The sequence below is a fragment of the Syngnathus floridae genome, chromosome 13 (genome assembly GCF_059516105.1).
Source record: "Syngnathus floridae isolate MCC-2025c chromosome 13, RoL_Sflo_1.0, whole genome shotgun sequence".
In the NCBI taxonomy this organism is placed as follows: Eukaryota; Metazoa; Chordata; class Actinopteri; order Syngnathiformes; family Syngnathidae; genus Syngnathus; species Syngnathus floridae.
This window is the reverse complement of record NC_142425.1, coordinates 13,175,496-13,193,458: the sequence shown is the minus strand read 5'-3', so window position 1 is coordinate 13,193,458 and position 17,963 is coordinate 13,175,496. Positions and strand designations below refer to the sequence as shown.

The 17,963-nt window shown below is 44.2% G+C and overlaps 1 protein-coding gene across 3 annotated transcripts in view; it reads right to left on the bottom strand.

The window, feature by feature from the left end:
* Nucleotides 1–15,379, bottom strand: part of nek7 (NIMA-related kinase 7) — a 37,699-nt gene extending 22,320 nt beyond the window's left edge. For 2 of the 3 annotated variants that reach the window (XR_015862341.1, XR_015862342.1), the window contains exons 1-4: nt 14,985–15,379; nt 5,109–5,201; nt 1,255–1,395; nt 1,020–1,082 (exon numbers count right to left, since the gene is read on the bottom strand). Coding sequence is in view for 1 of the 3 variants with exons in the window: in XM_088395326.1 (XP_088251452.1) it covers nt 1,020–1,082; nt 1,255–1,395; nt 5,109–5,168 (264 nt within the window). In the remaining 2 variants the exon portion in view is untranslated. The remainder of the gene's footprint in view (nt 1–1,019; nt 1,083–1,254; nt 1,396–5,108; nt 5,202–14,984) is intronic. The other variant, XM_088395326.1, reaches the window with a different exon arrangement.
* Between the last annotated feature and the right edge of the window lie 2,584 nt (nt 15,380–17,963).

Sequence of the window (17,963 nt, the reverse complement as noted above, 5' to 3'; positions counted from 1 at the left end):
GTGTGTCATTCCAGTCGGTCCATGCCACTGTGTCGCTCATTATTCTGATTTGCCTGTGTCTCCTGTTGGCCTGTCGAACGGGGGGGGGGGGGGGGGGAGGCAAAATGGCTGTCTCACTGACACCCAGCCTTTTATTATAAGGCGTGCAGTCAAGGGCCCAGGCAGAACCTTTGTGTTCACTTCAATGAGCTTCGAGAAAAAAAAAAAAAAAAAAAAGAGCGGGGGGGGGGGGGGGGGGGGCTTGAGGCAGAAGGTGAACCACCGTGAGGAAATGAAGAAGCTGTGTGAGATATAAACATTGAAAAGAGGAAATGGTATCGGTGACAGCCAGCAGAGAGGGAAGGAAATTAGCAATATAAAAAGAAGATGGAGAAGCTCGTCACCTGTCAGTGAACCCTGCCATGACCACTTGTAGGAGGTCAGAGATATAGACTGAGGTTAATCCTGATGTCTTGAGGCATTACATCTCTCGACATGTCTACATCGGGAGTATCCTTTTCTTTGATCGCTCCCCGGAGCTACACCGAAGTGTTTAGAGTGGCACAAACTAATCGAATTATCGTTTTCTTATTGTATTGGGGAAAGCCTACGAGCAGAAACAGCCCGCGGTGAGCAAACATGGAAGACGAGCGCAGATGCGAAGGCAAACAATCTGGAAACACGTTAAGGAATAAATATTAAAAAAAGGTCTCTGTGTTTTAAGTATTTGAGAACAATATGATTGACAAAATTTATAGTAGTTGGATCAATAACACTTCATTGAGGTTTAGATAAAACAGAAAAAAAATGTTTGGTCATAGATTTTGAGGAATCTGCAGCTCACTCAAAGACTTGCAGTCCCAAACATTCACTATTTTCTACATGCACAACACACTGCTGTACAAACACAAAAAAACAAAATACAAATGTACGCAACAAGCGCCTCACACACACATCCAGGATGCCTTTTGAATTGTTTTCTTGTGGTGCAAGGACTCTGCAGCGGCACTAAAAAAACACTCTTCTCTGGGGTTGCTTACCTTAAGGAGATCTATCTCTTTGATGCAATCCTGCCGAGCTTTGGCATCCATCAAGTCAAATATCTATTAGGGGATCAAAAAGGGAGGGGGAGTCACAGAGAGGACACACATGAACAATATGGCAAATGGAAGGTGGTGACAGTAAATACAATCAATTTGCCGATAATCGGCAAAATCCCAAATATTGGGCCGATAATTGGTATATCACTGAAATGAAATGTTCATGGTTTCTTACCTGGACTTTCTTCAGGGCCACAGACGTGTTGTCTAATAGATACCTGGCTCGGTAAACCTCACTGAATTGTCCTCGGCCTATTTTCTTCTCAATCTGAAAGTTAGCCAGCGAATTGTGGCCCATGTCTGGCTGCAAAGGTTTCTGGAAAACAACAAAAAAAACCGTATTATTAATATAAACGGCATGATTATACATATACTTTGAGAATTTGGATCTTGATGGGCATGCCTTTGCGTTCCTGAGAGTAATATGACCACAAGAGGGCGACCGATACCAATATGGCCGCCACCGACTTTGTAATAAGGCCGGTATCGGGTCAAACGTGATAAGTGGTATCGTTCCTCGCCCTGAGACACTTGCAAGGTATAGTTTATTCATTTAAGAAAAGGAAGAAGAAGCCAGCATGAGTCCAATAGATATGATAGGTGACCCAAAAAAACAAACAAAAAAAAACCAGCGCTGGCTGCTGTGACCTTTCCCACTGTTGGTAAACTTGCAGAAGGCATTGGCAGGAGCAAAGAGAAGGTGACGTGTTAATATCAGAATGCCACATTGGCATTTTGGCTGTGGGAGCAACTCAGGGTTAGGACCCAAGAGTTAGCATGCGCATAAACCAGCGGCAGTTAATACATCACTTCAGCAAATAAAAAAAGTCTTTTGATGAAGTCACAAAAATTCCTCGAAAAGAACTTGTCGTACATATGTACTTTTTTTTCTCCTGTTTTTATGTGGTGCGCATATTACGTATCTGCTTTCACACTGGAGTTCCAGGAAATGTAAGACTATCAAACTCCCAATAGAACGCTAAAACAAAAATACAAAAACTATTACGAAAAGGGAGGGGAAAAAAATGATGAATCGACAATGCCAAGTTGATGTTTTTGTTGCAATCTATTCAAGAGAATTGCATGATCGCCGTGAATAAAATATAGATGTGGCTTTTAGAGTTTGTCTTTTATTTCTGGTTCATGCTGGCTACTACATATGTCTAGTCATAATTGGTGACAGGTCCAATTAACCCCTCTGAAGTGTGTTTGCTATTTGTGTGCGACTGTGGCACCAGATGTCACTCTGACAGCTAGCACACACACCACCACAATGGAGAATTCAGCGTCACGCCACCTCTCCCGCAACATAACCAGAAACTTTTGGATCACATATTAAACTACATTGATTGATTTTGGGGTGGAAAATAAAAAATAATTGGTGGGGAGGTGAAAGGTAAGTGCACCGTTACTGGACAGTTTAAGGTGTTGTAAAAACAATGATGGAGGGGGGGGGGGGGGACTGATGGAGAGATAGAAGGAAGGAGAGGACAAGAGGGCATTGCTTTCATTCGCAGCATGGTTGCTTGACAAATGTTAGCATGAGCCGCTAAAGCGCTGTGACAACCGCCTGCTGAGAGCACAGTCTCGCTAATGTGTCCTGGCATGCCAGCGCCGTAATCACACATTTACATATGCAATGACCTACATTTGCATGTCAGATCGCACACTGTCCGGCATGATTAACAGTGGGCACCTCCCCGTGTGGAGTCGCCTTGGGTGGCGGCAGAGGCCGTGCGAGGGAGGGAGGGAGGGCGGGCGGAGGAGAGGGCCGGAGGGAGGGCGTCTTTTTTGGCAGCCGAGGGGCCAGGCTGCCAGGCGGGATTATGTCAGCCGGCGGCCCCGGCATTAGACACTTCATTAGAGCTAATCTGTTTAGCAGTGGGCAGTGTATGTAAACTTCACAGGCCATTTGCGCCACCTCTTCGCCCCCTGGCCTGGCCTTCAAAGGGCAGCCAAGCCATGGCTGACTGACTGACAGGCCGTCACACAATGGCATCAAACGAGGGCCCGACGTCACAGAGGAACGACCCCCAATGACGCTGGGGTGGATAAATCGGTGAACCGCTGCACAAATCATGGATTCGCAAAAGTAACCAGAGTGCTAATCGATGATGAGCAAAGCCTCCTTCCGCAAAACTTGACTGTTGTGCCAATTCTGACTGGTGTGCAGATGTTCAAGGGATTGTGGGTAGGATTTGTGAGGGACAGCATCTCGGAGGGAGGAAGAAAACTCATCAGACAAAGTGTGATGCAGGCTGACCAATAATGACGCCATTTCCAAACACAGCTGACAAGACACACGGAGGTTTGACGGGCCAAGGCTGGAGATGGCGAGGGGAGAGAGACAAGCAGCAGAGGGGGAGAGGGTTTGATGTGACAGCTCGGCAGTGCCAACGGCTGCCGCGGAAAGGCCAACAGCGGCGGAGAGGACAGACAGACAGGCGGACAGGCGGACATGGACACTTCAAGTACATCGGCACCACGCTGGCTCATTTTGAAAGTAAACTGGCCCGCTGCCCGAGAAAGGCAGAAAAATGGAAACCTTCTAGTTGTGGCTGCAAGTTGAGCTGTTCAAGCCACTTCTCGGAAATCTTGGCGAAAATCTTAGTAGGGGGGGAAAAAAATAACCCGTATAAACTAAGACGAGGCAAATGATAGTTTGATCGGAATCAAAATCGTCTTGTGCAGTTTTATTCAGTGATGCACAAAAAAAAAAAAAATGCATAAAGTGGACTGTGATTAACGTGCAAGTAGACTCGAAAGAGACAGTGAGGACAACAGGAAGAGACAGTGACTGGCAGGCAGAGGGGTTGACACCCACTCCCACCCAGAGCACCATGCAATATTCATCCTCAGCCAGTCAACCAATCAGGCAGCCAAAACGGCGGGATTGCCAAAGGTGCTTCTCCATCTCACGCTTACAGTCAGACCTGCGTCTTTCGAACCGCGTGGCGACGCTCAAAATGGAAAAGGGGTTGCACCACCTCAACCTCGCGACTCGCACGGAGAGCAAACGCGCCATTAAAAATGCACATCCTACCAGCTCATCTGGTTTACCTTATGCATATGCATCATCACACCTCCGGGAGCCAGAGGATATATTGCAAGCAATACAGAATGTCCTTCATTGCATCTACAATTCAGACCCCCCCCCCCCCCCCCACTGTGCTGCCGAACCTTGGGAAAGTGCAAACGCATACATGACTTGTTGAAATGCATCCATCAGCAATCTAATTGACTATCTTTAACTTCCACTAAATGTGAAATCAGTTCAGATGGCAACATTGGAGACGAGCGAAGATTAGCACAAACTGGAATTAACACACTAAAAATAGCTTTAAAAAAATCAATGAGGTGGGGGGTGAATCATTAAGCCTGAAAAAGAACAAATAATCCACAACTTGGGGCTCTGCAGATGTTTGTGTGTTTGCCTCAAGTCAAATTGATCATTAGAGCTTTTATTTGAGTTTCTTATGTGGGCAAGCCAATTATTCTTAATTCTGCAATTACAAAACTTTGAATAAATTGACTCCCTTGGCAATTACAGCAATAATGTTGCTTGCATACACAAGGAAAACAGCCAGGGTCTATTTTTAGTGCTGTTTTTTTTTTTTTTTGGCAAGAGAAATCCACATTTACTCTGGGGCATATGGATGAACATCCTTGTTTAAAGTCTATTCAATAGTGATGGAGAAAAAAACAAAAAACAACCATCCTTCTGGAAAGAAATCAATAAAGCCCATGTTGAAGGACGGGATGTAAAATCCAACGGCAACCAGATCTGCGATGAGCAAAGTTTATTGAGCCGAGAAAGGAACACGGGGAGGCCCGGCCCGGCCCGGCCGAGTTCTCATCAATAGAAACAACTCTGCCTTCATCCACTTGCTGCCTGTCTCAAACAATTGCTCCCACAAAAGTAAGATTGAAAAATACAGGGTGACATACTTGGGTTCAATTTAAACAGCAAAAAAAGACAAAGAATTATGAAAAAAAAATATTTGACGAGTGTGGGACTGGCAGTTTTACCTGTGGCTGAAACACCGGCACGGCTGCTTGCTGTCCTTGCGGCTGCGTGTCCATATCCATGATGTCAAGGCCCTTGAATCCGTCTCCCGCCGTCTGAGGTCAAAAACAAAAAAAGAATTCTGGAATTGTGATGAAACAACCACGAGTTAATCAGATCACAAGTGGATGATTTCTCCCGACAGGAAATATCTAAATGTTTGCAGGGTAAAAAAAGTCTCTGGAATGAAGCATCTAACAGTGCGGCGGGTGTTTGGTTCGGGTGTCACGCGTGTGAATGTGACACTCCCTGTGTGAAGCCCTCTCACATTGCACCCTGCAGAGCAAAGTCATGCACCAGTGTTATGGAAGCGGAGATAATGACACAACATGGCTACATCAACTTGGCTTTCCTCCAAGCATCCTTTCATGGGAATTACAAACATTTAAGCAGTTTCACTTTTTTTTTTCCTCTCTCCCCCGAAGAGGTCACACGGAGGCGAGTGCGCATGCCACGCTGCTGCATAATTGCACGTTCTGGCGTGCAGCCTCGGCGGATATTATTTTTCAAAAGATGGCCATCTTGAGAGACTAACCATTATTTCATAGATGTACATAAAAAGTTAGCAAAATGAAATCCGAGTGAGCTTTGATAAAAGTAAGCAAAGACCGAGTTCATGATTCCAGTGTGGCCCCGGACACATCTACGGTAATTGCTAAGTGCTCAGCTAGATGCTCAAGGGTTATCAAGTTATTCACATGGAATTCATTTATTGATATGCTCTACCTATTTAAAAATATTACAGTAAATATTAATACATCTCAAAAATTTACATCAATTATTTTTTGTTACGTTGAATGCTGGAGTGTTATGTCAATGCAAATTTAAAAAAAAAAGCAGTTTTCTGTATAAAGCGGGTTGCGCAATTGCTCATCCAGTGGCCTTGCTGCTTCCAATTTGACTCTTCACACTTCAGATGTGTGCTTTGCCAGATTGAAGCTGGCACCATTCCTCGGCTCTTCAAAGCTTTTGTGTTCCTGCCTGCCTTTGTGTCAAAATAACCAGAGGGGATTTGAGCTTCACGTCCCACAATAAGTAGATCAATTAAGTCTGTCATGTTGGATTATGACACTGGCCCAAACAGCCCAATTCATTAAGAAAGTTCTCATTCAGTCATATGCAGCTTGTCTAAAGTTAAAAATTCAACAAAAATCCAAATGGTTCCTCTCATTTGGAGCAGCAGCCAAAGCATGAGAAAACATCATGTGAAAAAAAACAAAAGCGGTGGGCTACAGCAGCGGCCAAAAGCTCAAATCTACATTAGTTTGACAGGTCGCAGGCCCTGGTTGAGACCACTGAAAGAAAAATTTGGGATTGGGAAACCGGCAATAAATGAGTGAAAAATATAGGTGGAAGGAAAATGTTTGTTAAAACTGTTAAACGTCTCGGAAACATTTCGCAACCTTGACCGAACCTTCAGCAGAAGAGTGGAGACCGTGTTAGCCATAAATGTCGGTGGTTTGCGGGACTGCGTACCACAGAAGTTGGCACTGGCATTACCTCGTCTTTCATCCTCATTTCCTCCCTTCTGTATAATTCATTTTAAAACAGGGGGAGAGGGAAAAAAACGAGAGAGGCGGTCAATTATAAAGAAAAAAAAGGCGAACTGGAAGAAGGCTATGGATGAAACAAGGTTCAGCAAGTTCCTTGAAATATAGGAGTGCTAAATCAGCACTCCATGCAAGGACATCAAAATCCAAACAGAAAGCGAAGAGAGAAGGAAGGACAAGTAATGGGGGATGAGGAGTGGCCTCGCCTTGCATAGTTAAAGAAGGAGAGCGGAAACCATATCAAGTGACACTATTCGGCCCGGCCCGGCCCAGCTTTAGGATGTAAAGGAATCAAAGGCACCTTTGAGGAGCCCTGGAAGAGTGCTGTCCATGATTACAAGAAGTGGAGGAACCTTTGAGTTTATCTTCATGAAAGCCAACCCCAGGCAGGCCTCGAATGAATCCGCTGCCTGACAAACACTGATGATACAGAAGAAGAAGAAGAAAAAAAAAAAAAAAGCCATCCGCTAATGATGGAGGGGTCCGGATACTACAAAAGCGCCATACTCTCCAATTCATTTTAATCACCAGGCAAAATCATTAGCCCAAATGTGCGAGAGAGCGAGCGAGCGAGCGAGCTCATCTGCATCGGGCCATTAAATGAGAGTAGGAGAACACCAATTACACCTCAGCGTGGCGGCCATTTTAACTCTTTGAGGAACCCCGAGCGAGACTCGGCAGCGGAATAGAAAATGAAGAGGAAACTTTGTTTCTTCATCCATAACAAAAGAAAATATGACCAAATGGGAGAAATTCACTTTGCAGAGCCAGCTAAACACACTTCACACGCCGCTTCCAGTAGGTCTTCCCAAATCCCGCCAAGTAAGCAGGAAAAGATCAGGGAGCTGATTACATTTTTGGCTTATTTTTCCAGCTCGGGCGATCAAACATACGAAGGAAACAGCAACACTGACATTAAACAGATGAAATTATTCAAAAGTTGGACGATATGAATTAATAGCTAGGTCGCTTTTATGCCGGATTTGTTTGCATAACTCAGACCTTCACTCTATCGCTGTCGGGAGCAGCGCAGCAAATTGATCAAAAAAAAAAAAAAAAAAAATCAAGACAAAGAAAAGCACTGAGGTCCTTCGGGAGAGTCCAAGGCCAGAGATCCATAATGCTGCTTGCCACCTACTATTTATATGCCTCCTTTACATTTTTCACTTGCAGAATTTTATAGGCTAATGATTATTTTACCGGCGAAATAAACAGCACAGCACAAAACAGCCCGGGCTTCATGTGAGGCCTGAATTGATTTATTTCTCAAGCGTCCAAATAAAAGTAGCACAACTCTGATCCCTTAGCGCGTGTGCGTGTATATTTCACTAAGCGCATACTCAAAGAATACAGATTGGACCAGATCCTCCACCGCCATGGGCGCACCTGCACTTTTGTATTTGCTTCAATCCTTCGTGGTTAGGATTTCTGTCATTATTTTAAAAAAAAACTCAAGGACATGCAGGTGTCAGGTTCTCCTTTCACCTTGCATGTCGTGGACACGATCTGGCACGTGGCTGAGCTCCCAGGCCACCTTCTCTGCTTTATTGTGCTGCCCACTCGCGTGCTGAGGAGCTCTTTGTCGCCCGTCTATCAATTCAGCAGGTGCCTCGCAGTGAAAAGCCCGAGTTGGCTAAGTAGCGTTTGATGTGCTCCGAGGAGGATGCTAATAATCGCATCCCAACTAAAACAGTATATTCACGCTTGAACAAGATAAACTCCAATCTCAATGATAAAGGAAATGTGACTAAAGAAGGATGAATCAGGTCCGGCGGTATAATGCCCCTTTTCTTAGGTGACATCTATTCACGCTGTCAATCAATGAAAATAAACAAGGTCTGACAACAGTTTGAAAAGTGAATAAAAAACAGATAAGTGTGGAAAAACACAGCTGAGTTTACGTTGCCTAATGATCTCATATGAAAAGGAGTACAAATCTGCGCTAAAATGGAAAAACTGGACGAAATTCAAATGATAGCTATGCTATAAATGGGTTGCTTGGGTTCTATTCAGATTTTTGGGGATTAAATGATTCCTATCAATTGTTACACACGATGAAAAAAAAATCAAACTAAATACCCATATGTGCTGTTTTTATTAATATAGTTATATTTCCTCCGAAATGATTGCAGGTTCTCAACCACAAGAAATAAAAACAACCCCCCGCATCCCAATATAGTACTTACTCAAGTCTTAAGGAAGCCTACCTCTTATTTTTCAAAGAATACATCTCTACCCACATCTGCACAAATATCCCAGAGCAGGACATTGGGCTGGCTGTATTAGTGCCGAAAGGCAACAACTCATCGTATTCACAATGCAAAGCAGAGCAGAGCAGAGCAGAGCGGAATTTGCAGGGCTCCGGGACCAATAAAGGCTTTGTTTGTTAAGCCATGTCACTGGAATGACCACCAAATTAGCTTAATCACCTCTGGCACCAAGATATTCAATGTGACATTCTCTACCACGGGGCCGCCAGAGACCGAGAGGGACAACACGGGAATACAAGGCGGAAAATTTGCAAACAAATGAAAATTGGGAATGTCCGACGTTTATGGGGTTGTGCATTTCCTTTCATTTCTCGGGCGCACGTCTTTCATTGCCCGAGTGCAACAGGCAGCATTTATGTGTGTGTGTGTGCAAAAAGCAGACGATCAGAGAATAACACTAGCCCTAAGGGGGTCGCATTTGTCTTGGTTCTCACCCTCCTCCTCTCTGTACTTTGTCGCTGCAGGGATTTCCATTTTCGGATCAGGAAAGATGGCAGACCTGTACCACCGTGCTTCACCGTGAGCTTCGAAAAAATCTTCAGCTAGTCACTAAAATAAACTTTCTTGCAAATAGTCACTCATTTGAAATTCAATGCATGGAACATGTCCTCATTTCTATTACCAAAACAAATCACAGGGTTCAAAGCGTGTGCAAAAAGTAGCGGCTTGTAGTCCGGAAATTACGGTACCGTTTTAAAAGTACTGAGAAATCATTTTTGCACACCGTAAAGTTTTGTTTAAAGAGAAATTAAGATTTTTTTTTAATTGATGCATCTAAGCAGTCCTGTTAGAAAAGGTTGCAAATGTTATAAAAGTGCAATTAAGTTTATTTATTTAAAATATTTCTATTAATAGCAGTTGTACGTGAAACTGAATTGTCTTTTTAAAATTCTTCTGTTGGAAAAACTAGAGCTTAATCTGCGGAGAAACATAAAATACAAAGATATCACAACATAGCATGGAAAAACAGAGCCCCCTTAAAAAATAAACAATCCGATTTGAAATTTGCACCTAGCTTTCAAAACTAGCATCTCCTTGACATTATTCAAATGCATGTGAACCGTCTGGGTCGGGTTCCAGGTCAAGGTCCGTTTCGGCAAGACTGGAAAGTGCTCACAATTGATTTTTTTTAACACATCTAAATTCACTGAACTTCTCATCTCAGACGCCAGTAAATCTCGCTAGCATGGACAAATAATTGTTGACAAATTTCCAATGGAGCTGCGGAGAAAAGCACTCAAAAGAAAGCTCCAAAACAACCCAGGATGAAAGCAGCAGAAGCAAAAACCCTGCCTCCTTCAGACATTATCATATTAATATTAATGAAATTTCCTGCCGCCCGCCCCCATTCTTCCCTTCAGTTGATTTGAACATGAAAAAGCTAAAAAGCCAAAATTCCAGCAGTTGCGTATCACAGTTTGACCCCGCAGCCACGCACGCACGCACGCACGCACGCACGCACGCAGCAGCAGACGCCAAGCACGACAGACTTGGCTTTTCAAAGCAAGGCAGGAGCTGCTTTCATCAGGGAGAGAATCCTGCCTGGTGCTTTCTCCTTCCAGTGTCACACCACCAGCCCATGCCATCTGCCTCCTTCTCGAATCACAATTTCGAGACGCCCGTGTTGTTTCCCGATCGAGGCCCGGCATCACGCCGACTTTTGCTGCCATGCTGACTGCTGTTTACAAGCGAGCCCCTCGCTGCGCTATGTTAAATATTCACTGTTAAACCGTTAAGCCAGGCATTCGACTTTCGGGTAGCTGCTGATTCGCCGAACCAAAAAGTCTTGCTTGGGAATCCATTCAGCAAGTAGCACTTCATTAAAGTCATTTTTCCTCGCTTGCTAACTTGCACTTTCTTTATCCTAAACACACACACCCATACACACACACACAGTGTTTTCACCTCTGCTCTACATCTGAGCACGCCGCTGCCGCCGCCCCGCGCCTGCCTTCAGATGTAAAATATTTTTATTCTGTGCCCCGATAGCACACGAGCAAAGGTCTCTCATCGTTGGCTTGGCAGGACTTCTGACAGACAGCCGGCAGCGCCATACATGCCGAACCCCTGCTGCTACAGCTTCCTGCTGCTCAGAGGGAGTCGGGCTGGCTGGGCTGGGCGAGGCTGCCTGCCTCCCATTGACTAAGGGCCAGGCTGGCCAGGGAGGAGGAGAAGGACGAGTGGTGGCCACGGGTAGCCCAGACCCCCCGAGGAGAGGAGGGCTGAGACTGGGCAGGACAGGCAACGGCGTCAAAGAACGACGTGGGAAAAGAAAGCAGAAGAGATCAAGAGCGAGAGATGCCCAAATCCACCTTCTATGCACGTCACTGATTCCCCAACCTGGATCACAGCAGATGAAGTCGTTCAGTGACAGTCATGGACGTCAAATATATTAACTGGGTTGGTAGTGAATGAGTTGTGCTGAGAGATCATCTGTGGATTTTATGAACCGTTCCACATTGATCAATCACAATGCCGATCACAGCGTCAATACAATTAATGGTAACTTTTGAACTGTGCACCAGGCTTGCACAAGCTATTAGTTGGAAATCCCTCAAGACACTACCTTGGAAGTGGAGTATTTCCAAGAAGTCCTGCGCAACCCTTGGCAGCAACCGCTTCCAAAAAAGGAGTCTTGCATATATGCTTCAAATATTTTGCCAAAACAATCAGGGATTTAAAAAGTTAGCTGTCCCAATCACAGGGCACACATCGCTCATCTACATTGCTCAAGCACTTTGAAATAGCCAGATAGGCTGAAAAACGCCCGTAGCCCAAAAAAAAAAAATCCCTCACCCTCCCTCTGCCTCAATCTGAGTGCAAATTCATACAGCTTTGGTCTCGTCTCACGACAAATGCGTACTGTCATCGCCACTGATGTGGCGTTTACAGTGGCACCCAGCATCTTGTAATCATTCGCTGAAAGTGGATTTGTATCCTCGGGGGACTGGTCGTTTTTTTTTTTTTTGCTTGGGGATCATCAAAAGCGATGGAGAGGAGAGGAGACAATTGGAGAGTGATCTAAAATAAAAAGTGATGATACGGCGTGATAGCCTAGCGCAGTTGAAATCATGCCAACTTGGCTTTGGCAATACACAGCCCAGCAGCAGTTCTCCTGACCGGAAGCAAAATTAGCATGAACCACGTGACGCCAGGTAAAAAAATCCATTCCCGCTGTATGTCACCAGGCAATAGGAATCTAAAAAAAAAAAAAAAAATGCATAGAGCACATTTCACAGCCATGACATGAAATGACCCAGCAACACTAAAACGGTTTCATTAACTTCAAACAATGTGCATCACTCCAGTGAGCGAAGGCAACAATTCCACAACGGTGTTAAAAACGTTCAAGAAACAAGAAGCTGCAAGGCATCGTCTAATTTGAACGCTTGAAACATCCTTGACCCTCCATACTAAAGAAGAAAAATCGAGATGCAGAAATATTGATGAAGAAGGCTGTTGCAATGCTCTACTCATTGCCAAAGACCTTCCTCTCAACTCTCACCAAGCAGAGCTGGGAAAGAAAGGAGTGTTTTAAACGCTTCTCGGGAAAAAGGCAGCAACCACACATTTAAATATTTCATTTGAAACTTTCAAAAAAAAAAAAAAAATATTGCCAAGTTGGAACAAAAACCTTGCAGTGGTCCAGTGCCAGCATGAGTTGTGTGCAATCGCTGGCTGGCCGTGGTCTTTGACATCATCCAAGAGACTGTGTTAAATGGAGCTCCAAATGGCCTAAGGACATATCTTTGCGAAGGAAGGAAGAAAGGAAGCCAATATTTTTGTTTTTGTTGTATATTTAAAAAAAAAAAAAAAAGACCCATAGGCAAAAAATGAGTTTAAGTGGTCAGATGACAAATGTCTGGTCTTATCTGATCCTCGATACAGTAGAGTGGCTGGCCGGCCGACCTGCTCCGGGGCTAAAATAGGAACATCTGACGAGAATGGGTGAATTCCATGACACTAAATCACTGCTCTGGGTCAGGCGTGCGGATTTCTCCACTCCGATGAGTGGAAATTTTGGTCTAACCCAAAACTGTAAAAAAAACAGAGCTGAGACTACAAATGTATGGTTTTGTCAAATATGGAAGATAAAGTAAAAAAAAAAAAAAAAAAAAACTGACCTTGTCATTATCGTGGGGAAAAAATGTGAGTCAGCATCTCCACCAATACTCAAAATTTGACCTTATCTTAATTTCATTTTTTGCTAGTGTTTCTTATGTAAATGTCCCACGCCTACTCTGCTTCACCTTAATTAATAATCACTTCTAAGCTTTTTGTCCTGGCTTAATCACAGCAGCCATGACAAACATTTGGCAACCATTGTCGTTCATCCGGTTCATGTCAACACTCCTTGACAGTCAACTTCACCGAGCCAGCCAGCCCGTCCGTCCGTGTTCACGATGACGCTGGGAGACTCAAGTTTGTACACAGCCTGTGACGATGATCCAATGTGGCAACAGAGAAGTGAGTAATTATTAGGTCAACAAGGTATGTCAGTTCCCACTCACCCCGGCTGAATCATCCCCCCTCAAGCTTTGCCAAATGTATAAATGCTAAACCATTTTGGGAAGAACAGCAACACGAATATCATTTTTAAGCATCTGACTTTAAAGCAAGTTATTTTACAGCCATTTGTCAACAACAAATGAAATAGTGCAAATGTATAAAACCGCAGCATTCAGCATACACTTAAACATCTGCACCGACAAGTCTCACAGGCCTCTTTTGTCCTTTCCCGCTCAACGAAGACGCAAGTATGGTTTTATCATGCTGCCAGCACGGCCTGATGACAACATGCCTCAAAGGAGAAAAAGCCACACGGATTGTGATCTGACTATCCTTATTCATCTTGCATGGCCGCAAAGCGGATATCCAATCTATAACCATCTATTAAAAAGGCCACAAATCTAACTTGGTGGGGAAAATGCATGGCGCTGTCCACATAGCCTATGATTGGCTGGCTAACGACCCAGGGTGGATGTCCCCTTCCTCTTCTCGGATGGGACAGGGTCCAGTTTACCCGCGTCATTTAAATAAAAAAGAAAAAGAATGGCTGGATAGACAAATGGATGTCCACATCACATGAAAAAAAACAATTTGCATGTTGAAACAATGCTTCTTTTTGAGCCGCTTCTGTCAAATTATGTGAATGCTGGCTAAGGTTTATTCAATCTACAATGTTAACTTCATAATGCACAAATTAATTGTGTTTCGACTAGTTGGGTTGCAGAGAACATATTAAAAAATGGGGGTTGACTTCCCCTTTAATATTTGGGAATTTGTACTCCCAGCATTGTAAACATCTGTCTGATAACGCTGGTTTCATATAAATCAATTCATCAATGATATTACCAATAGACCATACAATGACACACATATATACTTATTGATTTTTTTACTGATCATTGAAGGGGTTTCAAGTAAGGGGCTCTGTAAACAGGAGTGAGAACTGCAATTGCATGATTTATTTCTTGCAGACGTACAAACGACACAGAAGCGAATCGTCCTTAATGCAAATGGTCCTTCATGCAAGCCCACATCATGATGGAAAGGCAACGAACGACACGTCTTAAAAGGGCCTTCAAACTATATTGGTTGGCAGAGTAATTGGAGCTCACGACAGTCCACAGCTTACGCGTTACATCATTTGGAATCGGTTGCATGGATTTACTAAGCAGCCGCTTTATCTATTTATCTCTGTCAGTCGCCTCCAAACACGTTGGACTGGGAGCACGTTGCATCGCACTCAAGTGACTTCAAGTCAGCTGAATGCGGTGAAAGTTAGCCTTGCTACATGCTAGCCTCAGGCTAAGCTAGTTGACCAACTTCCCTCAAAGTTTTTTTCACCCCGATGTGAAGCCTGCGTATTAAGCATTGACTGTGTCAGCAGCGGCGGACCTCGAACAACTGTGTAGTCCCAGTTTTGTCCGAATGATAAAAAAAAAGTTGAGAAGGAGCTCATTAGCCGCTCGTGAGTAGTTTTGCTAAGTTGACGGTCAGCTGTGTGAGGACTTACCAGGAAGTGGGACTCTGTTGCTAAGCTATTCCTTCTTCTTCACGCGCAGACACTCCACCGATTGTTACGGCGCTCGTCTCTTTTGCGACTTTCCCTTTCCTGTCCAAGGGCACGAGGAGAGGGAGAGAAGAAAAAAAGAAAAAGAAAAAAAAAACTCGCCTGGTTCTCGCGTCTTGTTGCGTTGCTGAAAAAAAGTTTTTGCAGTTTCTTTTTTTTTTTTTTTTTTTGGAGACTGGAGCGAGGACGGGAGAGAAAGTTGCGCCGCTGCTGCTGCGTCAGTGAAGTGAGGTTGTTGCGAAAGAAGTTCGTCCGCTAGGCCCCCCCAACAGCCTCCACTCCACGCCACGCCACGCTACGCTCCTGACCCGCGTGCCACCAATGTAAACAAGGCAACATTCTCGGAGAGCTGTCAAATACCGCGAGACTCCGCACAGACGCTCCAAGTCTCCCACATGGCCCTTGCATGCTTTCACTTCATCTCATCACTTAACCTTCTGTTTGTTTTTTTTTTTTTTTGCGCTATAATGCATTGAAAAAATATCATTAAAATGAATTTTGTATTTGTGATGGTCTTTGCGGAAAAATAAATCATGCAAACCTGTCCAAAATAACGTGTAAAATGTTCCAATCATTTCCTTTGAACAGCAATGATTATCCGTCAGCACGGTGTCGATGGTAATTGATGAGAACATGCACAAATATCCACTCACGTTTTTACACACTACCCCAAACGCATCATGAGGAAAATCATAAGGACGTATTGACATAAAAAAAGTGGAAGTGCAGATTGCAAACTGCCATGTGGAATTGATCATCTTACACGACTGTGATAAAAGCTCCCTGTGCTCATTCCATTCATTCTGACAAATTCCAAACACTCCACCAGAAACGCATCTTACCATCTGCATTGTTAATAATCAACAAGTTAGGTGGGATGCTTTTTTTTCCCCATACTTCAATCGGCTTTTTTGTTAACCTCAGTGCAAATATGGAAAAGGGAGAGATGCCAGCAGTGTACAGGCCCTCCAAGCAAGCAAGCAAGCAAGCAAGCGCCCCCCTCCCTGCCTTCCCTTCCCTTCCCTTTCCTTCTTCTTCTTCTTCTTCAACAACGGTTGAAGATTAAAAGAAACGTCTCGCAGATATCTGTCAATTCGCTCTGTGAATAATGCTGTGTGGAATTTAATGGCACAAGTTATATTGGGTTTCCACAACACCCACATTTTCTCTCGATAAGATCAATGGCGCTCAGTGACAGATAGGGACGCTCTTTTGTATCTTCAAATTTCACGTTTCTGAGGGAATAATTAGATGGATGGATGAGAAGTAACTGCACCCAGAGATCCTCTGGTTCAACACGCGTGCTTCCCTCCACGTCTGTTTGGTGGGAAAGTGTTTAATAATGGTGGGGAATTTCCATTGTTTTAAAAAAGTGCCTGCCTGTCTGCCTGATGTTCTCCTTTGAACCAATAGAAAACTTTTTGTGTTCTTTTAGTTGATATTGTTTATTTAACAGAAAGGAGTTCCTTTGGATTAGGGATGTTTTTTTTTTTCTGTTCACCCCCTTCTAACTTTTGTGCAGGTAAGTGGCTTGCACAAGGTTCTTCCTGCAGGGTATATGGAGGCGGTTCAAGTGCTGAATTAAAGGAGCCACTTTTACTGTAAATGTGACATCATGATTTAGATGTAATACTTTGACGCCAACTCTTGCTCATTCTTTGGCCAGTCTGTGCATGAAATTACAAACAGTCTGCAAAATGTCGTCCTCTTATGCACTGCTACATTCGTGTGACATTAAAGATGATTAGTTGTGCAACAGGAATCCCGATTTTGCTTGACTGGATAAGAAAATATTTACCAGCAATAATAGATTTTACAATACCACTCATTTTCTATTTTTTATTAACAATAATTGTTAATATTTCCGTTGTTTTGGCAGTTTTGGTTGGAGGAAGGCCTTGATTTTTATTGAAAATGAATATTGGAGGTTGATGGGCGTTTTTGGGCGGTCAGTCGGATGGACGGATAGAGGTAGAGAGATAGATTGACAGAGTGCTAGATGGACAGCTAGATGTTGCTGTTTTCCCCTGATGTCTCCCTTTGTGTCGTGGATGTGGCTCAGGGGTGAGGCGTGACGACGAGGCGGCGGAGACAGAAGCTGCAGTCGGAGGCGCTGTGATCAGTTGCAGACTTCACACGCGCCGGCAGATGGAGGAGAAAGGAGCTGCGAGCATCCCAAAGCTTTAGCGGGAACTGAGAGGTTACACTGGAGCGCTACAAAGCTGACCTGTCACGCGCTGACACACACCGGCTTCCCCTTCATGTGCACAAGCTGCAGGAGAGAAATGTTGATTCCGTTTTCACGTCGGAGGCAGGCAGCCCGCATTTCCATTTTATTGGCTAATTAATGTTGTTTTGTCTTCAAAGCGCCACGGCAGCCCGTTGTTATGGGCCTTGATCGCAGCATTTTCAAGGTTGCCTCGATGTGAAGCGTCACACGATGAATACGTTTAAATATAGAATAGCAGCACAACAGAGAAATGGACGATTTATGGCGTGCCGAGAGCCATGTGCAAATGAGGCAATGGAAAAGAGAGAAAGAGAGAGAGTTGCTAATAATGTGAAGGACAAAACTAGCATATTGTTTCTGGCATCATCACTCATCAAATCTGTTTTTTGTGTGTGTGTGTGTGTGTGTGTTTGTCGATGTTGTCTTTATCTTGGCACACGTCCAGTAAAAGCCTCCACCTGTTCTGCTTCAACCAGCAGGCAGGCCTCAATATCATACCACACACACACACACACACATATCCGACTTCACATGGTCACCCCTCTGACGTGTGCGTGTCGATGCACGCTCGTGTCAGCGTGAGGTGTGTGAGGTGAGGTTAAATAGACGCTTAGCAATGAGAGAAAGCAAGTGAGGCGGAACTGGCATGATATCACACACACGTACACACAGTGACACACACATGTCCCTTT